Below are 20,546 nucleotides of genomic sequence, written 5' to 3'. Positions count from 1 at the left end.
CTTTTATAATTAACTGATTTTTCATAGGCTCAAGTGCTATAAGGCATTACAGAGCCAATTTCATCATTAGTTTTTATACAAAAATTTTCTGGATAGTTTGGTGAAGCAATGAACTCGCGATTCTTCTTCTTCTTCTTCTTCTTGGCATTAACGTCCTTACTGGGACAGAGCCTGCTTCTCAGCTTATTGTTCTTATGAGCATTTCCACAGTTATTAACTGAGAGCTTTCTTTGCCAAAGTTGCCTTTTCGCATTCGTATATCGTGCGGCAGGCACGACTATACCAGGTCCGTCCCACTCGGGCTCAGATTGGGTACCACTTCTAGTACTGCATTTGGTCCCTCGGTAGTGCAAAACGTACCCAAGTTTGCCAGATCGCAGTACACTTTTCACGGCATTCTAGATTACCTTATGAGCCATAAAGTTTTGGGCAACTGCAAGGGACATGGAGGTCTTTAATTTGTCTTTGATTATACTCTATGCCCAGGGAAATCAAGGAAATTTCCATTACGAAAAGATCCTGGACCGACCGGGATTCGAACCCAGTGTAGTGAGATCATAGTAGGCTGACATAGGGTACAGTAGTAGTTGTTTGACGTTAGGGATGATCATTGTATAATAAACCCCTGAACCATCAAGACGTATTTTATTACTACAGTTCAGAAGTGGGATAAGCCATGCTATTACGAAGCCAAAAGACCTCTGCAGAAATGGAACAGACAATTTGCCATGGTGCATTTGAAAATCGATTTTCCCGTGGAGAAAGTGGAAACGAAACCCGAAATTCAAATACTGTGGATGTTGGAGATTCTGTAAACTCTGTCCATCCTGTTACGAGTCCGTTACCTGAGGAGACAATAGGAGACGTGTGCTTGGAAAGGACGTCGGGAATACGTAGAAATTCATTTCAAGAAAGCGGATCACAAGCTGCAGGTATCGCCGTGCCACACGCAATGAATGCTGCTGCTTCCGCTGCCCACATAACTTCAGGGTCGGTGTCAAATCGCATCGAACCTGGAAGTGGAGATTGTATCAGTCAAGATTGTAATGTTCATCAAATTCAAGCTCAAAATTCAATCAAGGAAAATATTCCGTTGATTCAAAATAGTTCAAATTTCCATCAAATTCATCATTTTGGACCGGAAGAGATTTCTATTATGCTGCCATCCTTTGCTGGAGCTTCTGAAGAAGATGTCAATCATTTTGTAGCTGTTTTGGAGAATACGAAAAATGCGCTTAAAGTTAACGAGTTTATCATGAAGTTGGTGATCATCCGGAACCTTAAAGGTAAAGCTCTATCCTGACTACATTCGCAAGCTGATTTTATGTTGAAGAGTTACGATGAAATACTGAAGAACCTCAAAGAATTTTTTGATCGTCCTGTGAACACATTTGAAATTCGCAAGCATTTGGAGAATAGAACCTGGTCCCCAAAATTTGAAACTTTTTCTGATTATTGTCAAGCCAAAAAAGTTATAGCTCAACCTTTGAAGATGCCAGAATCAGAACTAATTAAGTACATCGTAGAAGGAATAATGGATCCGATACTGAAAAATCAAGCAAGACTATCAAATTTCAAAACCCTTGGAGAAATTATTCAAGCTTTCAGAATGTTCGGAATTTCCTCAGCATCAAATTTATCTTCTTGAAAACCAATTAAGTGCTATTCTTGTCATCAACCTGGACACGTCGCTGCATTTTGCTGGAAGAATCGTAATAATACTTCGAGGCCCAATCCCAACAGGAGAAATGTGCGTGATGAAGCTCCAAAACCAAAATTTGTAAATGCTGTTGTTAAAGATGACTTAGCTGTAGAAGATGGACGTTCAGAATTGGTAGATTTTCAGTTTCCTAGTCAAAATAGAATATTTAAATCTTTATATGATACAGGGAGTCCAATTTCACTAATACGTAGAGGTTTAGTAGAAAAATCTAGAATTTCCAATTATAACGATAGTAAATATTAAAAAAGTATTAGTGGAAATAGGCTCAAAATTTTAGGAATTTTTAAGACTGAGATAATCATGCAAAACATTCATTTCAGAATTGAGTTTCATGTTGTTGCTGACAAATACTTAGGACTCGTCGATGCCATAATCGGAAGAGATGTGATCATGCGTCCAGAGATTAAAACGATCATTCAAAATGGAATCAAAATGTATGATGTCAATAAAAGGTATTTACAGTTTGAAAATCCTTCTAACGTTCAGGTAAATAATAAAAAAATATGGGAACATGGTCCAATTCGGACCTAGTAACAGTTTTTTGGCCATATCTTTTCAGCACGATGATGCCATTCAAAAGTTTTATGTTTTCGAGAAAGCGCAATTCAGCGCGCACATTTTTCTCTCAGAGAGTTATGTGATAGCTCCTACCAGGACATGGCTAGACATGTTTGAACCAACTTCTCCAAAAGGTCCGGATTGGACCAACCCTGTTCCAATTCGGACCCCCCATGTTCTAATTCGGACCACCCTATATTTCATCGTTATTTGCAATGTTAGTAACAAAATATTACTCAGATTTGTTTGGTATCAAAGCTTATTGAACTTTTTCTGCAAAAAATGAACTCAATGTATGAGAAATTTCAAACCAATTCGAGCCAGAACAAGCTCAAGTGAAATATGAATTTCATTAAAAAATATGTCGGAAACTTGTTCAAAATTGGGTACGGTCAACTATTCCTGACTCGATTTTGAACAGACTATCGTGTATGAGAGCTATCGAGATGAAGTACACATATTTTCAAATTTTAGAGCTTTTTTTATTTATTTTGACAAAATACATTCGAAAAAGTAATTTTGAAGTTGAATATTGTAAAATTTTCCACACATTGAAACTTTGCTATGAAATATCGGGTTGAAAAGGTGAACTTGTATGGGAAACTGAAACAGACAACAAACAGACTCGAAGTCTCGGAAATTCAAGTTTGAGAAGTACCTACTTATATTTATGGATTGAAGTACACTATATTGAAGGGACTGCGTTTTCCTTCGAGCTTGTGAACAAAAACACAGTAAATCGGATAAGGGATAGTTGACTGTATTGTTCTTATATACTACTCGTAAACGTCTTTTATAGTGTATTGCCAAACTATTTTGGATAAAGCTTGGCTGTGGTATTGATGAAGATGCTTTTCAAGTTGCTGATTTATTGATTCCTTTAGTTTTTGGTAATCTACCTCATTTCTTAGATTTTTTGCGAAGCCATTTTCTTGACTGCAACAGAAACAAAGGCACTATTAATCAATATTACAACTTTTGTGATTTTCGATTGAGTCGGGAAGATTTTCACGGGGTGGAGCTCTTAGAATAGACTGAGTACACGTTGAAAAACAAGAGGTCCGAATTGAACCATATCAAAAGGTCCGGATTGGACCAACACACATTTTGAGATTTTCAAACTCGTTGAGCACAAACGGTGCATAGACATATCAAAACCATATGGTCAGATGAAAGCTTAGGCTAGGGTGATTTGATTATAAAATAACACAGAGAGATTGGATAATTATTGTCGCTTATAGAAGCTTGCAAATAACGCCAACCGACAGTACACCTGAGCACTTCAAAACAATAAACTAATATAAAAATCAAACGTAATAACTGAAAGGCGTCAAATTTATTGTGTTAGATCTAAGCCAAACGGTGAGCAGAAAAACGGTACCCACGATCTTTACAGTATTGAGAAATGCTTGATGGTCCGAATTATAACAGGGTCCGAATTGGACCAGGTTCCCCTATGTAATATCAGTTCCGAAATTTACGAAACTTTGTTATCAAATATTGGAAAAATATCTGATGACGAGATGGCAAAATTTTTAGAATGTTTCAAGAGTAAATATTATTTCAACAAAAAGCCACATAAGCCAGTTACAGAATATGAAATGACTATATCGTTAAAAAAAGAGGAATATTTTCATTTCAAACCTACACACAAAAAAATTGCGCGTTAAAAACTACCATTTTAGGGGGTTAACTCAAGCGCTCGCACCGGCAATTTTCAGCAGACCAGAAATGCGCTTGATTTTACCATGTCTGTTTTCGAAATCAGATTGTTGTAAATTATTTCTGTCAAATATGCCAGTAATGTGGTGGGATGTACCGTAAACATAGTAAATTGGTCCGAAATTCCATGGTAGTTTCAAGAATGGGCGTAGTCAGCTAAAATAGTAATTGTTACCACAGAATTTTTTCCCGTGTAGAAGGTTGTCATATGATCAAGAGAATAAAGTTGACGGGAAAATTAAAGAATTATTGAGAGAAGGAATTATTAAAGAAAGTAATTCACCGTATGCCAGCCCTATTGTATTAATCCCTAAAAAAGATAATGATTTTAGGTTATGCGTAGACTATAGAAAACTGAATAAAAATACTGTAAGAGATAACTACCCCTTGCCTGTTATAGATGATTTGATTGATTCTTTGAGAGATAAAGCTGTATTTTCAATTATTGATTTGAAATCTGGGTTCCATCAGATCAAAATTGCACCCGAATCTACCAAATATACTTCTTTTGTAACTCCAAAGGGTCAATATGAATATTTACGTGTCCCTTTTGGATTATGTAATGCTCCTGCGGTTTTCCAGAGATTTATAAATAGAATTTTTTTAAAATTGATAGATGATGAAGAAATAATTGTTTATATTGATGATATTTTGATAGCTAGTGAAAGTTTTGAAAAACACATAGAGACTTTAGGAAAAGTTAATTAAGTTAGTAAAAGAAATTAATTTGAGCAAATGTCGTTTTATATTTGAAGAAATAGATTATCTGGGATATACTATAAATAAAATTGGAAAGAAATTGAACAAATCTCATATTGAAAGTATTTCTAACTTTCCAACACCTAAAAACTGTAAGGATGTTCAAAGGTTCTTAGGCCTTACTAGTTGTTTTAGAAAATTTGTACTAAATTTTGCAACCATTGCAAGACCTTTATATAGCCTTTTGAAAAAAGATGCAAAATTTATATTTGGAGAAGAAGAATTAAAAGCTTTTAATTTTTTGAAAAACAGATTGATTTCATCGCCAATTTTGGCAACATATGATCCTCATGCAGAAACACAACTTCACTGTGATGCTAGCTCCTATGGATTCGGAGCCATTCTGCTTCAAAAAAATAAAAATGATAATAAATTTCATCCTATTAGTTATTTTAGTAGGAAAACAGATGATTCAGAATCAAAACTGCATAGCTTTGAACTTGAAACACTGGCAGTAGTATATGCTATTAAAAGATTTCACATTTTTTTGGCAGGAATTCATTTTAAAATTTTTACGAATTGTAATGCTTTAGTTCAAACTTTGTCAAAAAAAGATGTTAATCCAAAAATTTGCAGGTGGGCCTTGTTTTTGGAATGTTATAATTTTGATTTAGAATATAGAGATTGTTCAAAAATGCAACATGTTGATGCTTTAAGTCGTCAAGACATGGTAGTTAAAAAAAATGTAGACAGTTTCAAATTAGACCATCAAAATTTAATCGATGAAAATAAAACTGAAAGTATCAATGTTCTTAATGAAAATGATATAGAGCAAAACATAATAGTTGCACAAGAGCAGGATGAGAAAATTATTAGAATTAAAGAGCTTCTGGAGAGATCTCCTTTTCCTGATTTTGAGCTTATAAATGGCGTACTTTTCAAAAAAGACGGTAACAAACGTTTATAAGTTGTTCCGAAATTGATGATTGACAATGTCATTAAATTAGGTCATGACAATTGTGGTCATATTGGAGTAGAAAAAACTATGCATGAAATAAGAAAGCAATTTTGGTTCAGTAGAATGAATAAGTTTGTTAAAAATTATATAAACAATTGCTTGACTTGTATTTTTATAGCCCTAGTGGAAAGAAAGAAGGGTTTTTAAAAATTGTTGATAAAGGAGATAAACATTTTACCACTATTCACTTGGATTACTAGGGACCTATACAGCTACCTTCTACAAACAGAGCAAAGTATATATTAGTCATGGTAGATGCATTTACAAAATTTACTAAATTTTTTCCAACAAAAAGTATTAGCTCAGCAGAAACTATTGTTCATTTGACGAATTACATAAACTTCTATAGTAAACCGAATAGAATTGTTACAGATAGTGGATCCTGTTTTACGTCGAGAAAATTTAATGATTTTATTTCAAATAATCAAATTGAACATATAAAAACTGCAGCTTACACACCTGAAGCAAACGGTCAAGTTGAACGTATGAATAAATCACTTACCCCAATGCTTGCTAAGTTATGTCATGAATCGTGTAAAAAATGGGATAAATTATTACCAAAAGTTGAATTCATTTTTAATAATACATATAACAGGTCAATAGGTAATTATCCTAGTGTGTTATTGTTCGGATTTCAGCAAAATAATTTGGATAGTGAAAACAACAACATTGCAAATTATGTTGCTAACAGACAACCAGATCTAGAAACATTAAATTTAACAAATATTCGCGAAAATGCCCGACAACAAAATTTAGTCAATCAAAATTATAATAAAAGACAAATTGATAAGAAAAGGAAAAAATGTACAAATTATAAAGAAGGTGATTTCATTGTTCTGAAATCTGGTGAAACTCATAAATTGGCTCCGAAATATAAAGGTCCATATAAAATTCAAAAAATTTTGCCTAACGATAGATACGTGGTATAGAAGGATTTCAAATTGCAAATACTCCATTTAATTCGGTTTGTTCGCCCCAAAACATGAGAAAATGGATGAGTGATCACATGTCTGAAGGTAGTGATATCGATGAGGTCATCGATAATGTCAGGATGCCCGAGATGTAGTGAGATCATAGTAGGCTGACATAGGGTACAGTAGTAGTTGTTTGACGTTAGGGATGATCATTGTATAATAAACCCCTGAACCATCAAGACGTATTTTATTACTACACCCAGACACCTTCAGCATGGCTTTGCTTTGTAGCCGCGAACTCTAAACACTCGGCTAAGGAAGGCCCCCATCAGATTCAGATTCGTTGATCATGCAATTCATGTTGTATATCGAAGAGCAAGTTGACGTCAAATATTACTTATTTTTGGAATGAGGGAAAGCCTGTAGGAGTGAAAAATAATATCTTCTCATCTATCATATTTAGCTAGATAGGAAAGTCAATAGCTTATAGAAATATATATAAGATTTAGGAAATTAGGATTGCGAGAAAACAGAGCATCGCGGACTGCTGCGTTGGGTGGTTTTTTCTTCATATTTAGAACAAACCCAAACAACGTGTTCTATATCTTCAAATCCTTCACCACAGTCACAATGATTAGTATCACTCAAACCAATACGCTTGACGTGAGCAGATGATTCGACATTAGTCTAGAAATAACCTTAATAAAGCCTTAAGTCAGATTATAATCTTTAAATCAAGATTTTTTTGATATTTTTGGTGCAATACCGTATAAGTAACGTCCTATAGATCCTTCATCCCAAGATCTTTGCCATTCAGCCATTGCTTTCCGACGACATGTTTGAAAAAACTCCCTAAAATCAATTTTTCTTTCAAAAATTTCACCTACTGTGGCACCTTGTTTGCTAAAATATCTGCCTTTTCATTACCATTGATGAGTCAATGCGATGGTATCCATATGAAAGTGATGCTGAAAGAACGCATTTTTAATGTATTCAATAGTTTTTTATAATTTAATAATAACATATGTTGAATTTTGTGGTTTTACTGATTTTAAAGCTTCAATAGAGCTAAGACTGTCGGAAAATATGGAATAGCTGCTAACTGATAAATTAAGGATGATAATTAAAGCATTATATATCGTTGCCAACTCCGCAACAAATACTGAACATGGACTCTTAAGCTGATGGTATAGAAAAGTTTTCATTGAAAACTCCGTAACCTACATTTTTATCTATGCTAGAGCCATCAGTGTAAAAACATTTGTCAGAAAAAAATCTTCCATATTTCGATTTTTCATAGGCTCAAGTGCTATAAGGCATTACAGAGCCAATTTCATCATGTAAACAAATTAGTTTTTATACAACAATATTCTGGATAGTTTGGTGAAGCAATGAACTGGCGATTCAGATCATTGACCATGCAATTCATGTTGTATATCGAAGAGCAAGTCGACGTCAAACATTACTTTTGGACTTGATTTTTCGGTGATGGATAGCAGGATATGGAATAAAATCAAATTAACGTCCGTGAATTTTCGATACAAAATGGAAAAATGGAAAAAATAAGTTTAGAACATCCATTATTATATTGTTCAATGGAATTTTAAATCGTAGCACTTATTTAAATGATTGTCTTTGTCACCTATGAGAAGTTTGTTTAGCAAAGTATGATTTATTTTCGTTTGTCTTCACTGATTATTGCAGCGAATGAGTCCTTACTTCACAAGCACAGTTTGCGATAAAAAAAAATGAAAGTTTGGAGACAAATCGTCAGTTTGTGTAGGATTTGGAAACTGTTATGGTACACACTAAAAAAAATACGGATTACGGTGAAATTTCACCGTAATCTCAACAGCTTAAGGTTCGGTGAAAATCATCGAACAATCTGTAAAATCGTCGAATAAAATCATAAAGAAAAACAAGAAAATGGGTCAACCGAGAATCGAACTCCCGACCTATCGATCAGGAAGCAGGCTTGCTACCACTAAACTAGCTTTCACTGCTTGTAAGTGGTGTGCAAAAACTGAAACAAAAGGAAGCTCATGCCTGCCAGAGCGGCTGTCACACGATTTCACAGAAGTTCGGTGAAAATAATGCTTTTACCGAACTGTTCGTTAGCATTTCACAGGGTTACAGTAAAATTGTAGATTTCACCTATTTTTTCGGTAAAATAGTAGATTTCACCTATTTTCTGCGGTAAAATAGTTGATTTCACGGATTTTGTCGGTAAAATAATAGATTTCACAGGAAAATCTGTATTTTTATTGGTTACAGTTCGAATTCGGTGATTTATTTCACAGGATACTGCGATTTTTTTTAAGTGTGTACATAGATTAGCAGGTTCAACACGGCCACAGAACAATTTAAGATTTTCAAACAACAAAAACTGGAAGTTAAATAGTGCATCACTCAGTAATTTAGGTTTATGTTCTGGGGCAGTACAAAGGTAGCCAGAACAGCTTGAGCCTACGAAAAATCAGTCAATTGTGAAAGAATTTACGGCATGTAAGTGCAATGTGTCATTGCAAACATTTGAACATGCTTACCGGTATTAGAATGCCTAATTAATCTTTTTAAAATAAGTGATTGTAATAGTTTTGTAGTGTAAGTGTAAAGGGCGTAACTCAAAACTTCGACGATCATCTCATTCAAAACTCCGCCCAGAGGTTACAAATAACTAGAAACACCTATTTTGAACCAATTTTTTTTTTGGTTTTTTTTTTCTGATAATCACTGCCAATAAAAAACTGTTCAAATATCTCAGATTTCCTTTGAATTTATAGACTTAGACAATCAAAAAGGCGTAACTTCAAAATGGGCCTTACGATTTTTTTTTTAATTTTGCCCAGACATGCAGCTTAACTATAGAAAACGACTGGTGAGCACAGATTTGATGGGATCTTGTGCCCTCTTGACAATTTATCAACAAAAACTTTTTTCTTGGGTTTAGAATCATGCTTTAAACTTCCTCATAAGTGTCCCGTCAATAGAGGACGTATCTCTAAATTCATAATATGTTAATACATAAACCTAATATTTTGTGTAAACTAATAACTACCTTATAAATATTGTATTACGATGCTTAAGTTTTAAAATTTACTTGGTTTCTGAACAACGTGTAGTGTCTGGGCATAGGGATGATACATAAGTCACGCACAATTTTTGATACTTTTTTGTAAGAATCTTCTGGAAATTTTGTAAGACTACACTCGACCTATCCCCCCCCCTTCTTTGGAGCGTGACAGACATAATTTGTGCCATACATGACTATACCACATACCGCATTTTTCCATTGATACAAGATTAAGGCCCTATTAAAATGGGAGCAAATCGAAATAAAAAATATAAGCAAACAGCTCGAAACATTGTAAAGTCCGTTAATTTCAGAAAAGTTTTGAATTTATGGTGCCAGAAACTTGGAGTCTTGAATTCTAGGACATTTCGAGGAACCTAAGGTACTGCATACAGTTGCTACAACTTGCTGTTGATGGACTCGATGAATGATCAATATAGTGATCATAGTATAATTGCACTTGTAGAAACACAACTGAACCAGTAGCATCCCAAGTGTCTGCCTAATTCTAGTACTCAACCATTTGAATACATTAAACACGATTTAATTGGGACAAAGCTAATTAGCAGTGTATTGTTCTATTTAAGAGGATTTTCACAGTTATTAACTGAGAGCTTTCTTTGGCTATGCTTTGCATTGCATATCATGGAGCAAGTATGCCGAGCTTATTGCAGCTCAAATCAATATATTAAGGAATGTTCAAATAAGTTCAACATTTTTATTTTGTTCTCTATCGTAACTATGGTAAAATGTCGCATATCCATTGGCAGCCGAAAATAAATTCGGCCTGCATGTCCCGTCCGCCTGAAAACCAGAGTTTAATCCCGTTAATTAATGCAAACTATCTGCTAACTAACACTGTGATGTGAACTGTGCAAAGAATGCGATAAACGTTCCCGGCCGAGCAACAACGCTGATCGGTTGGACTTTGAATGGGACGTGTTCATTATTGGAGGTGTTCTCAAAACACTCTCTGCGGGATCAGCCGGTTTCTTCCATTTATACTGCCATAGGCCTTCCTCGGTGCGTTCCGTTGCTAAGTCTTGTGAGCGCGGGATGGTTTATTATTATTTTTTATTCCGTGCCTCTCTAAACAGCGACAGGCGATTTAAAATTCAGCATGCATTCCGCGTGAATGTTTGTTGGTGTGTATTATACTTTCTGGAGATGTATTAGCCTAACTTTGATGCGGAATTTTTTGGATGGGATGAGAAATTCTGGCATCTTAATTTCAAGGTTGTTGTATAGTCGGCTCAATATTTGACCTCGTGGATCACGAGTCGTGATCCTGGTCGTCATACATGTCATCAAGTACCTCAAATAAGGAAAACCTTCATTACACTTGCTTATAATCTCTCTTTATTTTAGGAGTGAAGCAATAATCTTTGTTCTTTTTGTAGCACCTTGTACCATATTTTTGGATTAAAAGTGAAAATTATAACAATTTTTAAATCGCAAAGATTATGGTTTACTCAAGTCGAAATCTTCAAAAAATTATGGTTCTAATGCTGTTAGTAAACTGGTTGAAATCTCTACAACATTTTTTTTAAATACTAATAGGTTATGATAAAAAATCTTAACAAATACCAGCAACTGTTTGTTAAGAATACTTTCTGATCAGGTCTTTGGCTAAAGCAGTTTCAGGTTACTGCCAGTGAGGCTGATTCTGATAAAATAAATTCGTAATCTAACATAGAAAGCTGGCAAGATTCTGCTCCATATTCCTTAATAATCTGATCTGAATATTCTCAGGACTCTAAGATTTTAATTTAAAAAATATACCGGGTTACGTCCACGATCCTTGCAGGTTTCTCTCCGAGATTATATTCAGTTTAGTCATCTACAGTATTGCCAATACATTTGCAACTTTTACGATTTTCCCTACCAAACAGCTAACCGTTTGAGGTTATTTATGCATAGATTTGAATGAAATTGCCACAGCACGTCTAACATAACTAACTTAACCTTTCGGGTGCCGCGCGAATTTTTGTAACGCGTCTTATACAAAATTGTTCAGTAGCTCAAGGGCGGCTATGATTAATGGAGTCAAAACATTCGGGATTTTTCCACATCCTGACAACATAGAAAGATGGCGTCTCCGGCAAAGTTGTTCAGTTCAAGGACCATCATGGTTCGAGCTAGTTGATTCAATATTCTTGCCAGCAGGCGGCGCTAGAGAGCATAAAACATTTGTTTTGCAAATATCTAAGGAACCTGTTCACTTAGAAAGATGACGTCTTCGGTTGAGTTGTTCAGAAGCTTAAATGCTTTCTTTGTTTAATCCTTGAAGTTCGAGATTGGGTAAAATTATGATAGCCCACGAGTTTTTGAACAACTTTGCCGAAGATGCCTCTCTAAAATGTCACGATCCTGAAATCCGTAAAACAAAAAATTCAAGCTCACTAGCGCTGCCTGGTGGCAAAATATCCTCTATCTTGGCTCAAATAATGATAGATCTTCAGCTACTGAACTACTTTGCCGAATACGCTATCTTTCTAAGCGCTCAGGCTCCTAAGATATCTAAAAAAAAACAAATGTTTCATGCGCACTAACGCCGCCTAGTGGCAAAATTTTGAATTAACTAACTCGAACAATGATAGTTCTTTCAACCGCAATGCTGTTTTCAGTGTATACAACACAAAAGTAAAAGTTCCATGCCAACTAATGCCACCCAGCGGTCAAATTCCGAATTAAATGAGGTACCACCAGAAAGCGCTTCTCTTTCAGAATAACTTTACTCAAGATTCCAAGTTTCGAAATTATCTGGATTTAAAAATATACCGGTCTGAAACTGTGGTCTTCTCGAACCATTTATAGCTATGTAGGAAAAGTGAGGGTTTTCCACCTGATTGTGTTCAAAATACAACAGCACAAACACTCAAGCTTCAATATTACCATAACAAAAAGAAGGATAGTTTGTTGGTTATCAAAATGTTCAGCAAATTTGTTTGTGTTGATTAAGAGCATATTGTGGAAGACAGTCATGCTAAAATATAAGCGTTTTGTGAATTATGAACAAATCAACAAGAAAACATTTTTCTTTTTCTTTTTTGAAGTTTTTGCATAAAAAATACGAACAAATTTGAGTACCATCTGTTCTCCTTCCTGCGTATCATTTCAATTAGGCTCGCGAAGAGAAAAAAATATCAACATCATTTGCAGCCCAGATTCCGCTGTCACGAAACGTCAAATGCAGCCCGTCGATTTTGTAGCTGAAAAGGTGACAAGTATTGTATTCGAAAGAAACTATCACTAAAAACCTCAGTTAGCGGAGCAAAGATGCTAATAAATCTTAAAGCGAAGTAGTAATAGCGAAGTAATTCATCTCACGATTTCGAATCGAAGAAAATCAGTTGGTTTTGCACTGACACAGCTGAAAAAGTATCAGCATACTTTATGCATGTAAGCGCGTACAGTGATACTTTTTCCAGTCAATATAAACTATTAAGACTGAGTTTTATCACTTTGAAATGCAAGCTGATAAGTCATTATTGTTGCCAAAACGAATGATGGGCTACTTAGCCTTAGCACAAGACTACTTATTTATAATGTCTGCTAGGTTTACTGGCATGAAATGTCACTCAAAAGGCCGTTTACGCTTCGGTGTGATGCATACGCAATAGTTTTTTCGCTGAGATGTTCATGTGTAACGGCTTGCGCATGATTAATGTAAACACTGAGTGGAATAAGAAAAAAAAACTCAGCAATCGCAGTAAAAGAAAACCGTCTCCGCGAGTCTCGTCTCAGGATTTGACTAATATTTGTACATGTATAACTAACGATACGCCAGTTTTATAGCTGATTGATTAGTGTTTCGTGAAAAAATCAATTTGCACGGCTATGTATCGTTTAGGCTGATGGAAGTGAAAATCCAAATTAGTACTTATTGATATGTGAAAAAAAAACTGTGTAGTGTTGTCCGGAAAGAATTCAAATCAAAATTTTGCTAAAAGTGAACATTAATCAAATAATATTTCTAGAAGAAGCAGAGAAAAGTTATCTTATAATTCTATTCCTAATTGCTATTCAAATGGTGCCACTGATGAAGGAAACTGGAAGTCACCCTTCTGGATAGCATAATCTACTTGTATAATTTGGTGAATTTGTTCCTATTTATTCCCTAAATGGGTTATTTTAATGGGGTCTTCTTTAGCCGAGTGGTTAGAGTCCGCGGCTACAAAGCAAAGCCATGCTGAAGGTGTCTGGGTTCGAATCCCGATCGGTCCAGGATCTTTTCGTTATGGAAATTTCCTTGACTTCCCTGGGCATAGAGTATCATCGTACCTGCCACACGATATATGAATGCGAAAATGGCAATTTAGGCAAAGAAAGCTCTCAGTTAATAACTACTTCCACAGAACACTACGCTGAGAAGCAGGCTCTGTCCCAGTGGGGACGTTAATGCTAAGAAGAAGAAGGGTTATTTTAATCGAGAGCTGGAGTCTTTGATTTTTCGTTGTTTATTCAAAACTATTGCGTTATGGGTGTGTCTTTATGTCTTTCCAGAGAGAGAGAAAAGGCGCTTAAGCCAAGGCTTTTGAGCCAGGGAGAAATGTGTGTGTCCCATCCCAAGAGAAGTAGAAGCAACACATGGTGTGCATTAAAGTTCTTAGCAAAGCTACTCCTAATGTATTTAGCTATTTTCCTAAAATGAAACGGTTGGTACGGTTGTCCCCGTTTCTTGAATTTAAAATGCAAATATTTGCGTTTATCATATTGTTTCTATGTAGATAATTTGATAACCGTATTGTATTTGAATTATCTTCAAACTCAAGTTTGCACAGTGGACCTGGCCATTTAAATATTTGTACCATATCACGGATATGCTGCAAATATGATTGCTTACAAGAAAATACTGTGAGAAATTTCGATATTTCCAGGATGCATTTCAATATTGGCTGTGCAAGCACTTAAAATAGAATAGAAAAAAAACGAAAAAAATTGAATCCCACCGCCACATGTTCCCAAAAGATGTACATTTTGGTGTGAAGAACATTTAGTCCGAAGGTTGCATTGAGGAATTTCTAATAGTTTGACCCGTATTAAGGAAAATTCAGGGTGAACAGTTGAAAAAGGCGTAGCTCTAAATTTCAAACTAATCTTTCAGAACCTAAATGAGGTGCTTTAAGCATTTGAAGACAGAATTTGGTTTATATTCAGGCTATGAAATGTTTCACCGATTCGTTAAACTTTTAGTTAAAATTTGACATTTCGATAGTCATTTTCCCCTCAAATGGTTAAATTAAACTTCGAAGTTATTCTCAAATTACCGAGAGCAGAAAGTAACTTTTGTATTGTAAAGTTTAATCATGCTCCAGAGCAGGGCTATTTTTAACCGAAAGGGGAATAACTATCGAACTGTCAAATTTTAACTAAAAGATAAACGAATCTGTGAAACGGTTCACAGCCTCAATGATCTTTTTTCAATTAATGTTTCACAACGTTATGCTGTTTCGGATCCAAACGCTTCCTTAAGTAAATGAATGACTATCACTAAAAGCACTTGTAAGGACGTGGCCAGATGTGCGGAAATAAGCAGGTCTGCGTTATTGTAAGTTCTGGAAAATCTACAATGACAGTGGATTTGATCAGTTCTGTAAATCCACCCCCGATTTGGGCATTGGGCAAATGTTCATGCTATAAACAAAAAATTAAAAACATAAAAACATAATGGCAGAATGTAATTTATTAAAAATATTCTTGACAATCAGAATTCAACAAGTCAAATGACACATCAGATGGAGGCTGAACGCGATAAAATGTAGAAAAATCTTTTTTAGCAAATATTAATTGGAAAGTTGCAAGCTTTTCTTCCATTTCTTGACTCAAAATTAGATCTTGTTTCAGTTTTTGTTAATTTAGAGTAGATGTTCACAGACACTTAAGCAGATTATGCTACTGCAGTGAGGCTGAACACCGCTTCTTTCAACTGTTGCAATAAAAATGCTAGATATTTTTTTCGTGTTATCTCCGCGAATTGCACCTTTTAGACGATTCAAATACTGCACTGCTTGTCGCTAGATCTGATTTTTTTCCATCTTTGTCCACTACCAACTCTAAAATTTTTGAATCTAGAGAGTTAATCAATTATAGCTTAAGAAAAAAATGTTGAGTTGAAGTAAGCCACGATTTTAAGAAAGTCTTATAATTCTGTTAACAATCAGAGGTATCTTTGCCAACATATCAAGATGGATGAAGTGGGAGTATGAATAGCTTAGAGAATGAACTACTTTTTGACTACATTTTTCATGTAGGGTCAGTGTTCCCTTAGTGGACAGTCCCCTATAGTCGCACTAGTGGCTTTTTACGGCCGTTTTGCTATGAATCTTTTCAAAATATTTTTTGACATGAAGGTCAGGAGCTATTTATCTAAGTACCATTGATACACAGCTTGATTTTGTTCAAAAATGATCGAAATAATTAGTTTTGCTTAAAATTTGAGCTCCCTTGCGCCTATAGTTAACCTATTGTTCCTATAGTAGCACTACTGAGAGAAACTATTTTTTATTATACGAAATAATTAATGAATTATGTACTTTTTTTTACATCAAACGAAAGCTTTTGATCCACACTTTCAACGCCAACGCCGAGATGCTAGTGCTACTATGGACCTTTGCACGAGTTCACTAATTTGACGTTTGAGCGGTGCCGAATTCACTGGTTTCCATGGTCACATAAATAACACGGCACCGCTACAACGTCAAATAGTGAACGCGTGCATAGGTCCATAGGAACAGAAATTAGAAATAGTGCTACTATAGGCACATGTATTCCTATAGTGGCACAAGCGATAATAAATGCAAACATATGACTTTTCGCAGTTTTCATATTTTTCCCACAAAACCAAGATAAAAAGCTTTCAGATGATGTAAAAATAATGACGCTAGCGTTGGTACATCGACGCTAGGTACCTGAATCTCAAACTAACATCTGATTTTTCTTTTTGAACTTTACAGCATTCCCCATGACCCAAGGATTACAAATGTCTGCTGGCAGACATAGAGACACACAGTAGGCTACGTCAAACTCCGGGATGACCGGTGTGATCTGGTAGTGCACACGATAGCGCGTATCCATCCGTTCTAAGCTATAGGTTTCAAGTGCGACTATGTGATGCAAACACCTGCCTGCCAACTAGATCGTAACGATGGAGACTGGTGATACGGCAACCCTGCCCATGGGTACTGCGACACCTGCCCTTGTTCGTCCAAACACATTGCTGCCGCCCGAGAAAGAGCCGGTGCATTTCCAAATCAATCTTATTGGAGCACCCCCAGAAGTAGAACAGCTGATCGAGCATATCAAGGCCGTTGCAGAGCAATTTTTGTACCACTGGAAAACTTTCCCTATCAGTGAGTAATCACCGAAAAGCTTTTGAACCAAATTGATTAATTGTGTTCGCTTTATATATCTATTCTTTTTCAGACTTGCCTACTCCTCTTTCGACCAGTCCGGGAGGTGGGGTCGGCAATGGCGGAGGAGGAGGAGGAGGAGGAGGAACGGTAGGGAGGATAGGCGTTGCTAGCAACAATAACACAACCAGCACCAATCGGAAGTCACGCCCGATCAATCTGCGTGATCTTTTCATTGCACCGCCGTTCGACGAACTGGATGCAGTTGCAGCAGATGGCACGGGTGAGCCGCGGTTACTAAATAACACTCAACTGCGCTCGTTGCGTGAGAGAGGGTAAGTTTTATCAGATTAGAAAACGGTGCGTTTTGTTCAAAATCTCTCAGTTTCGTTAATTGTTTGGTTTGTTAGATCCGTTCTGCCAATTGGTAAGGTTTAAGCACCCGTTTATTTCAAATGTATATATTACACTGGGAACGAAACCATTTTTTTCTATTTAAAACAATATATTTTGCGTTGAAATTAGTATTCCTAAGTTTACTTTTTAGTTGCTCTTCAATCTCGAATCCAGCACTTCCTATTATCTCAAAATTGAACAATCAATTCACTGCTTTAACTATAACTCACTTTTCGTACCAATTCTATGTAAATATCTCCGTAAAGCATACAAAAGGACAAATTTGGCAAACCGAAGAAATTGAATTTGGAACAATTGGAATCTATACAGTTGACAGGGTAAATGATCCACTGGTTTTGTTTTTACTCTTATCGTTTGGAGTTTGGTATTCTCGGTTTGCTGTTTTTATTGACGTTTACCACAGTGTATTAGAATAAATCGATTATAACTATTGATTTTAATTCATTACTTTTCTTATTTTTGAATTTTATTTTGTAATTTAGTTCTAATTGGAGCATGCAAATGGTATAGCGTTAAGGCCGTCATAGTTCAGTACACATTCTACTCCACTGTATATTTGTTAGGGAATCTGGAAAACAGAAATGACCTGTAAAAAGCTGCTGGCATGATTCTAAAATTACATCATTGATGGTTAATATGTGTGAATTGAACTTTTAAATATTTGCACGACAAAACATCATCTAGCGCACTGAGCTCTGATCCTTCTCTAAACAACGTATCTAAAGTTGTTCATACAGTGATAGTTTCACATTTTGGTTTACTCATACTTTCATAGTGTTTTTTATGCATGATACGACCTGACATCCTAAGAGCCCTAATGTGATTTTTTTTTGTTATCCTATTTAAACAGATTGTCTAATTCTGCGCATTTTGTTCGAAACTTTGACTTTTTCCCATTTGTCAATTTTGTAAAATCATTGAATTTGGGTCATTTGCTTCACTTGTGGGAGTATTTGTTTGTTGGTACTCAAAAATGTACGTTGGACGCAAAATTTAGCAGATTTTGTTTATTTCATGTAATTTTAACCCCACACGAAATAAACAAAATCTGCTAAATTTTTAGCAGCGTCCAACATACATTTAGTAAGGGAGAAAACTTTTGTAATGACCGTATTTGGATACGCTGTATCTTAAAACTGCGCTTTCAATTGCCAAAATAATTGTTTTTATATTATTTTTTCAATGCTGTTATAGTTTCCCGTATTCTAAAAATTTTCACGTTTGGCGTGTAGAATCATGGCTAGAAATGGTAAAAGCAGTAGGCTTGAATTTCTAGAAACTCACGTGGTTCTTCCCAGTTTATAAATCATTTGTGTCTAAATGTGGGAAAAAGAACCTTTTTCTACAGTAATTTTGGGTTGCCCTTAACAACGGGTATTTTGCTATTTTCAAGGCTTTTTGCCTACAGCAGCGATGGGCGTGAGTTTCATTGGCTTCAAGATTTCAAGATTTTTCGCAACCCTATGTGAAGTTCTCTGATTTTTATCCCTTTCTCCCCCAAGGCTTATAAAAAGTTTTTGAAAAAAAAATGTTGCAAATAGGCTAAATTTTTCAAAATCATTTCAAATTTTTTTCAGTTGTTTTTTTTTATAGCAAATTAATCTACCTATATACATAAAAATGGAGTGGTGTTGAGGGCCATCCATCCGGGAAATGGGAGAAAAACCCGGGAATACAAATGAACGGGAAAAATACGGGGAATACCCTGGAATTACGAGAACACATCGAGAAAATAAGTATTTCAAGCATCAGACTATCGGTTTGTTTTAATGGTGAGAACTAGATTTTTTTACTAGAAAGTGTACGGCTGGATATCACTCGTATTTCGCAGCAGGGTGAGTTGGTAGAGAGATAGTTAAAGATTAAAATCCTGGAAACATTTCTAAAAAGGTATTAAGTGATTCTTGGCAAAGTTCTTGGGGAGATGCTTGTTAGCAATGCTGTTCAATATCGAAATTTCATGAAGTAAGACGAACCAACAGTAATTAAGAAATGATCACAGGAAAATATATTTTCCGCTGACATTTTCCACGGGGAATGAAGATATTATATTTTGTATATTTAATTGGAGATCTTTTAAAATCCTATACAGATTTGCTAAGAATTCCGTTAGATGGATTTCTGTGGTTGTTGATAGTGGTTCTTGTTGAAACTTTACATGGATTACTAATTTGACTAGTCTTTAAGCTCCAGACGAAATTTTGTATGAATTTCTGCAGATTTACAGTGAGTTCCTCTAAGCATCCCTAACAAATTTATTGTAAGATTATTCATGAATTCATCGCATGATCTTTGATGAATAAATAAATAGCAAGATCATGTAGGTATTCTTGGCAAGATTTTCGTTATGTTTTTAAAAATGTTAAAAATATCTCCTTGGATCTAACATGAGTTTCACCAGATCAAAAATTTATCCTGAAATCAGCCATTGGCCATTAGAGTGGCTCAAAAAATCGTTTTGCTCCACGCCGCTCATTCGATTCTAGATCAAATTCTGAGTGTCCTCCCAAAATTTGAGCTCTTGGATGAAAACTGAGACTGCACAAGCCCTTTAAAGATTATAAGGGAATTACTATGGGAAAAGCAAGCAATTCATTCATTCGGTCATAGTGTTTGTCCATGTGATCTTGGGGATTAGAACTATGTTGATACTGTCAGATACAATAATCAGCTACAACTTTGCCGAAGACCGTCTTTAAATCGGACGCCCCAGTTACTAGTTATTGATTTTTGAATGAGTTGTAAAACTTTGGCTATAATTATTGAACTGTTCTGCAGGCATCACTGGATATATGCAGTAAAACATATTAGCCAGGATTTGTACATGCTATCTTTCGCGCCAGGTGCAGCAATGTTGCCTATTCAGAAGTTAAATGAGCACTACTTAAGAATTTGTGACTGGATATAAATCAATAACTTATTACTGAGGCGTCCGATTTGGAAACGGTCTTCGGCAAAGTTGTAGCTGATGAATGCATCTCACAGTACCAACGTAGCTCTAATCCCCAAGAGCACATGGGCAAACACTATGACCGATTGAATGAATTGCTTGCTTTTCCCATAGTAATTC

At 35.5% G+C, this 20,546-nt stretch overlaps 1 protein-coding gene across 3 annotated transcripts in view; it reads left to right on the top strand.

Annotated features, from left to right (window-relative positions):
* LOC5577812 overlaps nt 1-20,546 on the top strand; it is a 67,133-nt gene that overhangs the window by 19,358 nt on the left and 27,229 nt on the right. For 2 of the 3 annotated variants that reach the window (XM_021855009.1, XM_021855010.1), the window contains exons 2-4: nt 16,664-17,059; nt 17,133-17,394; nt 17,722-17,793. In XM_021855009.1, coding sequence (XP_021710701.1) covers nt 16,855-17,059; nt 17,133-17,394; nt 17,722-17,793 — 539 coding nt within the window. In that variant the 5' untranslated portion in view covers nt 16,664-16,854. The remainder of the gene's footprint in view (nt 1-16,663; nt 17,060-17,132; nt 17,395-17,721; nt 17,794-20,546) is intronic. The other variant, XM_021855011.1, reaches the window with a different exon arrangement.

Source organism: Aedes aegypti, chromosome 3, assembly GCF_002204515.2.
Source record: "Aedes aegypti strain LVP_AGWG chromosome 3, AaegL5.0 Primary Assembly, whole genome shotgun sequence".
Classification (NCBI taxonomy): Eukaryota; Metazoa; Arthropoda; class Insecta; order Diptera; family Culicidae; genus Aedes; species Aedes aegypti.
The sequence above is the reverse complement of the archived record's forward strand: the minus strand, read 5'-3'. Positions and strand labels throughout refer to the sequence as shown.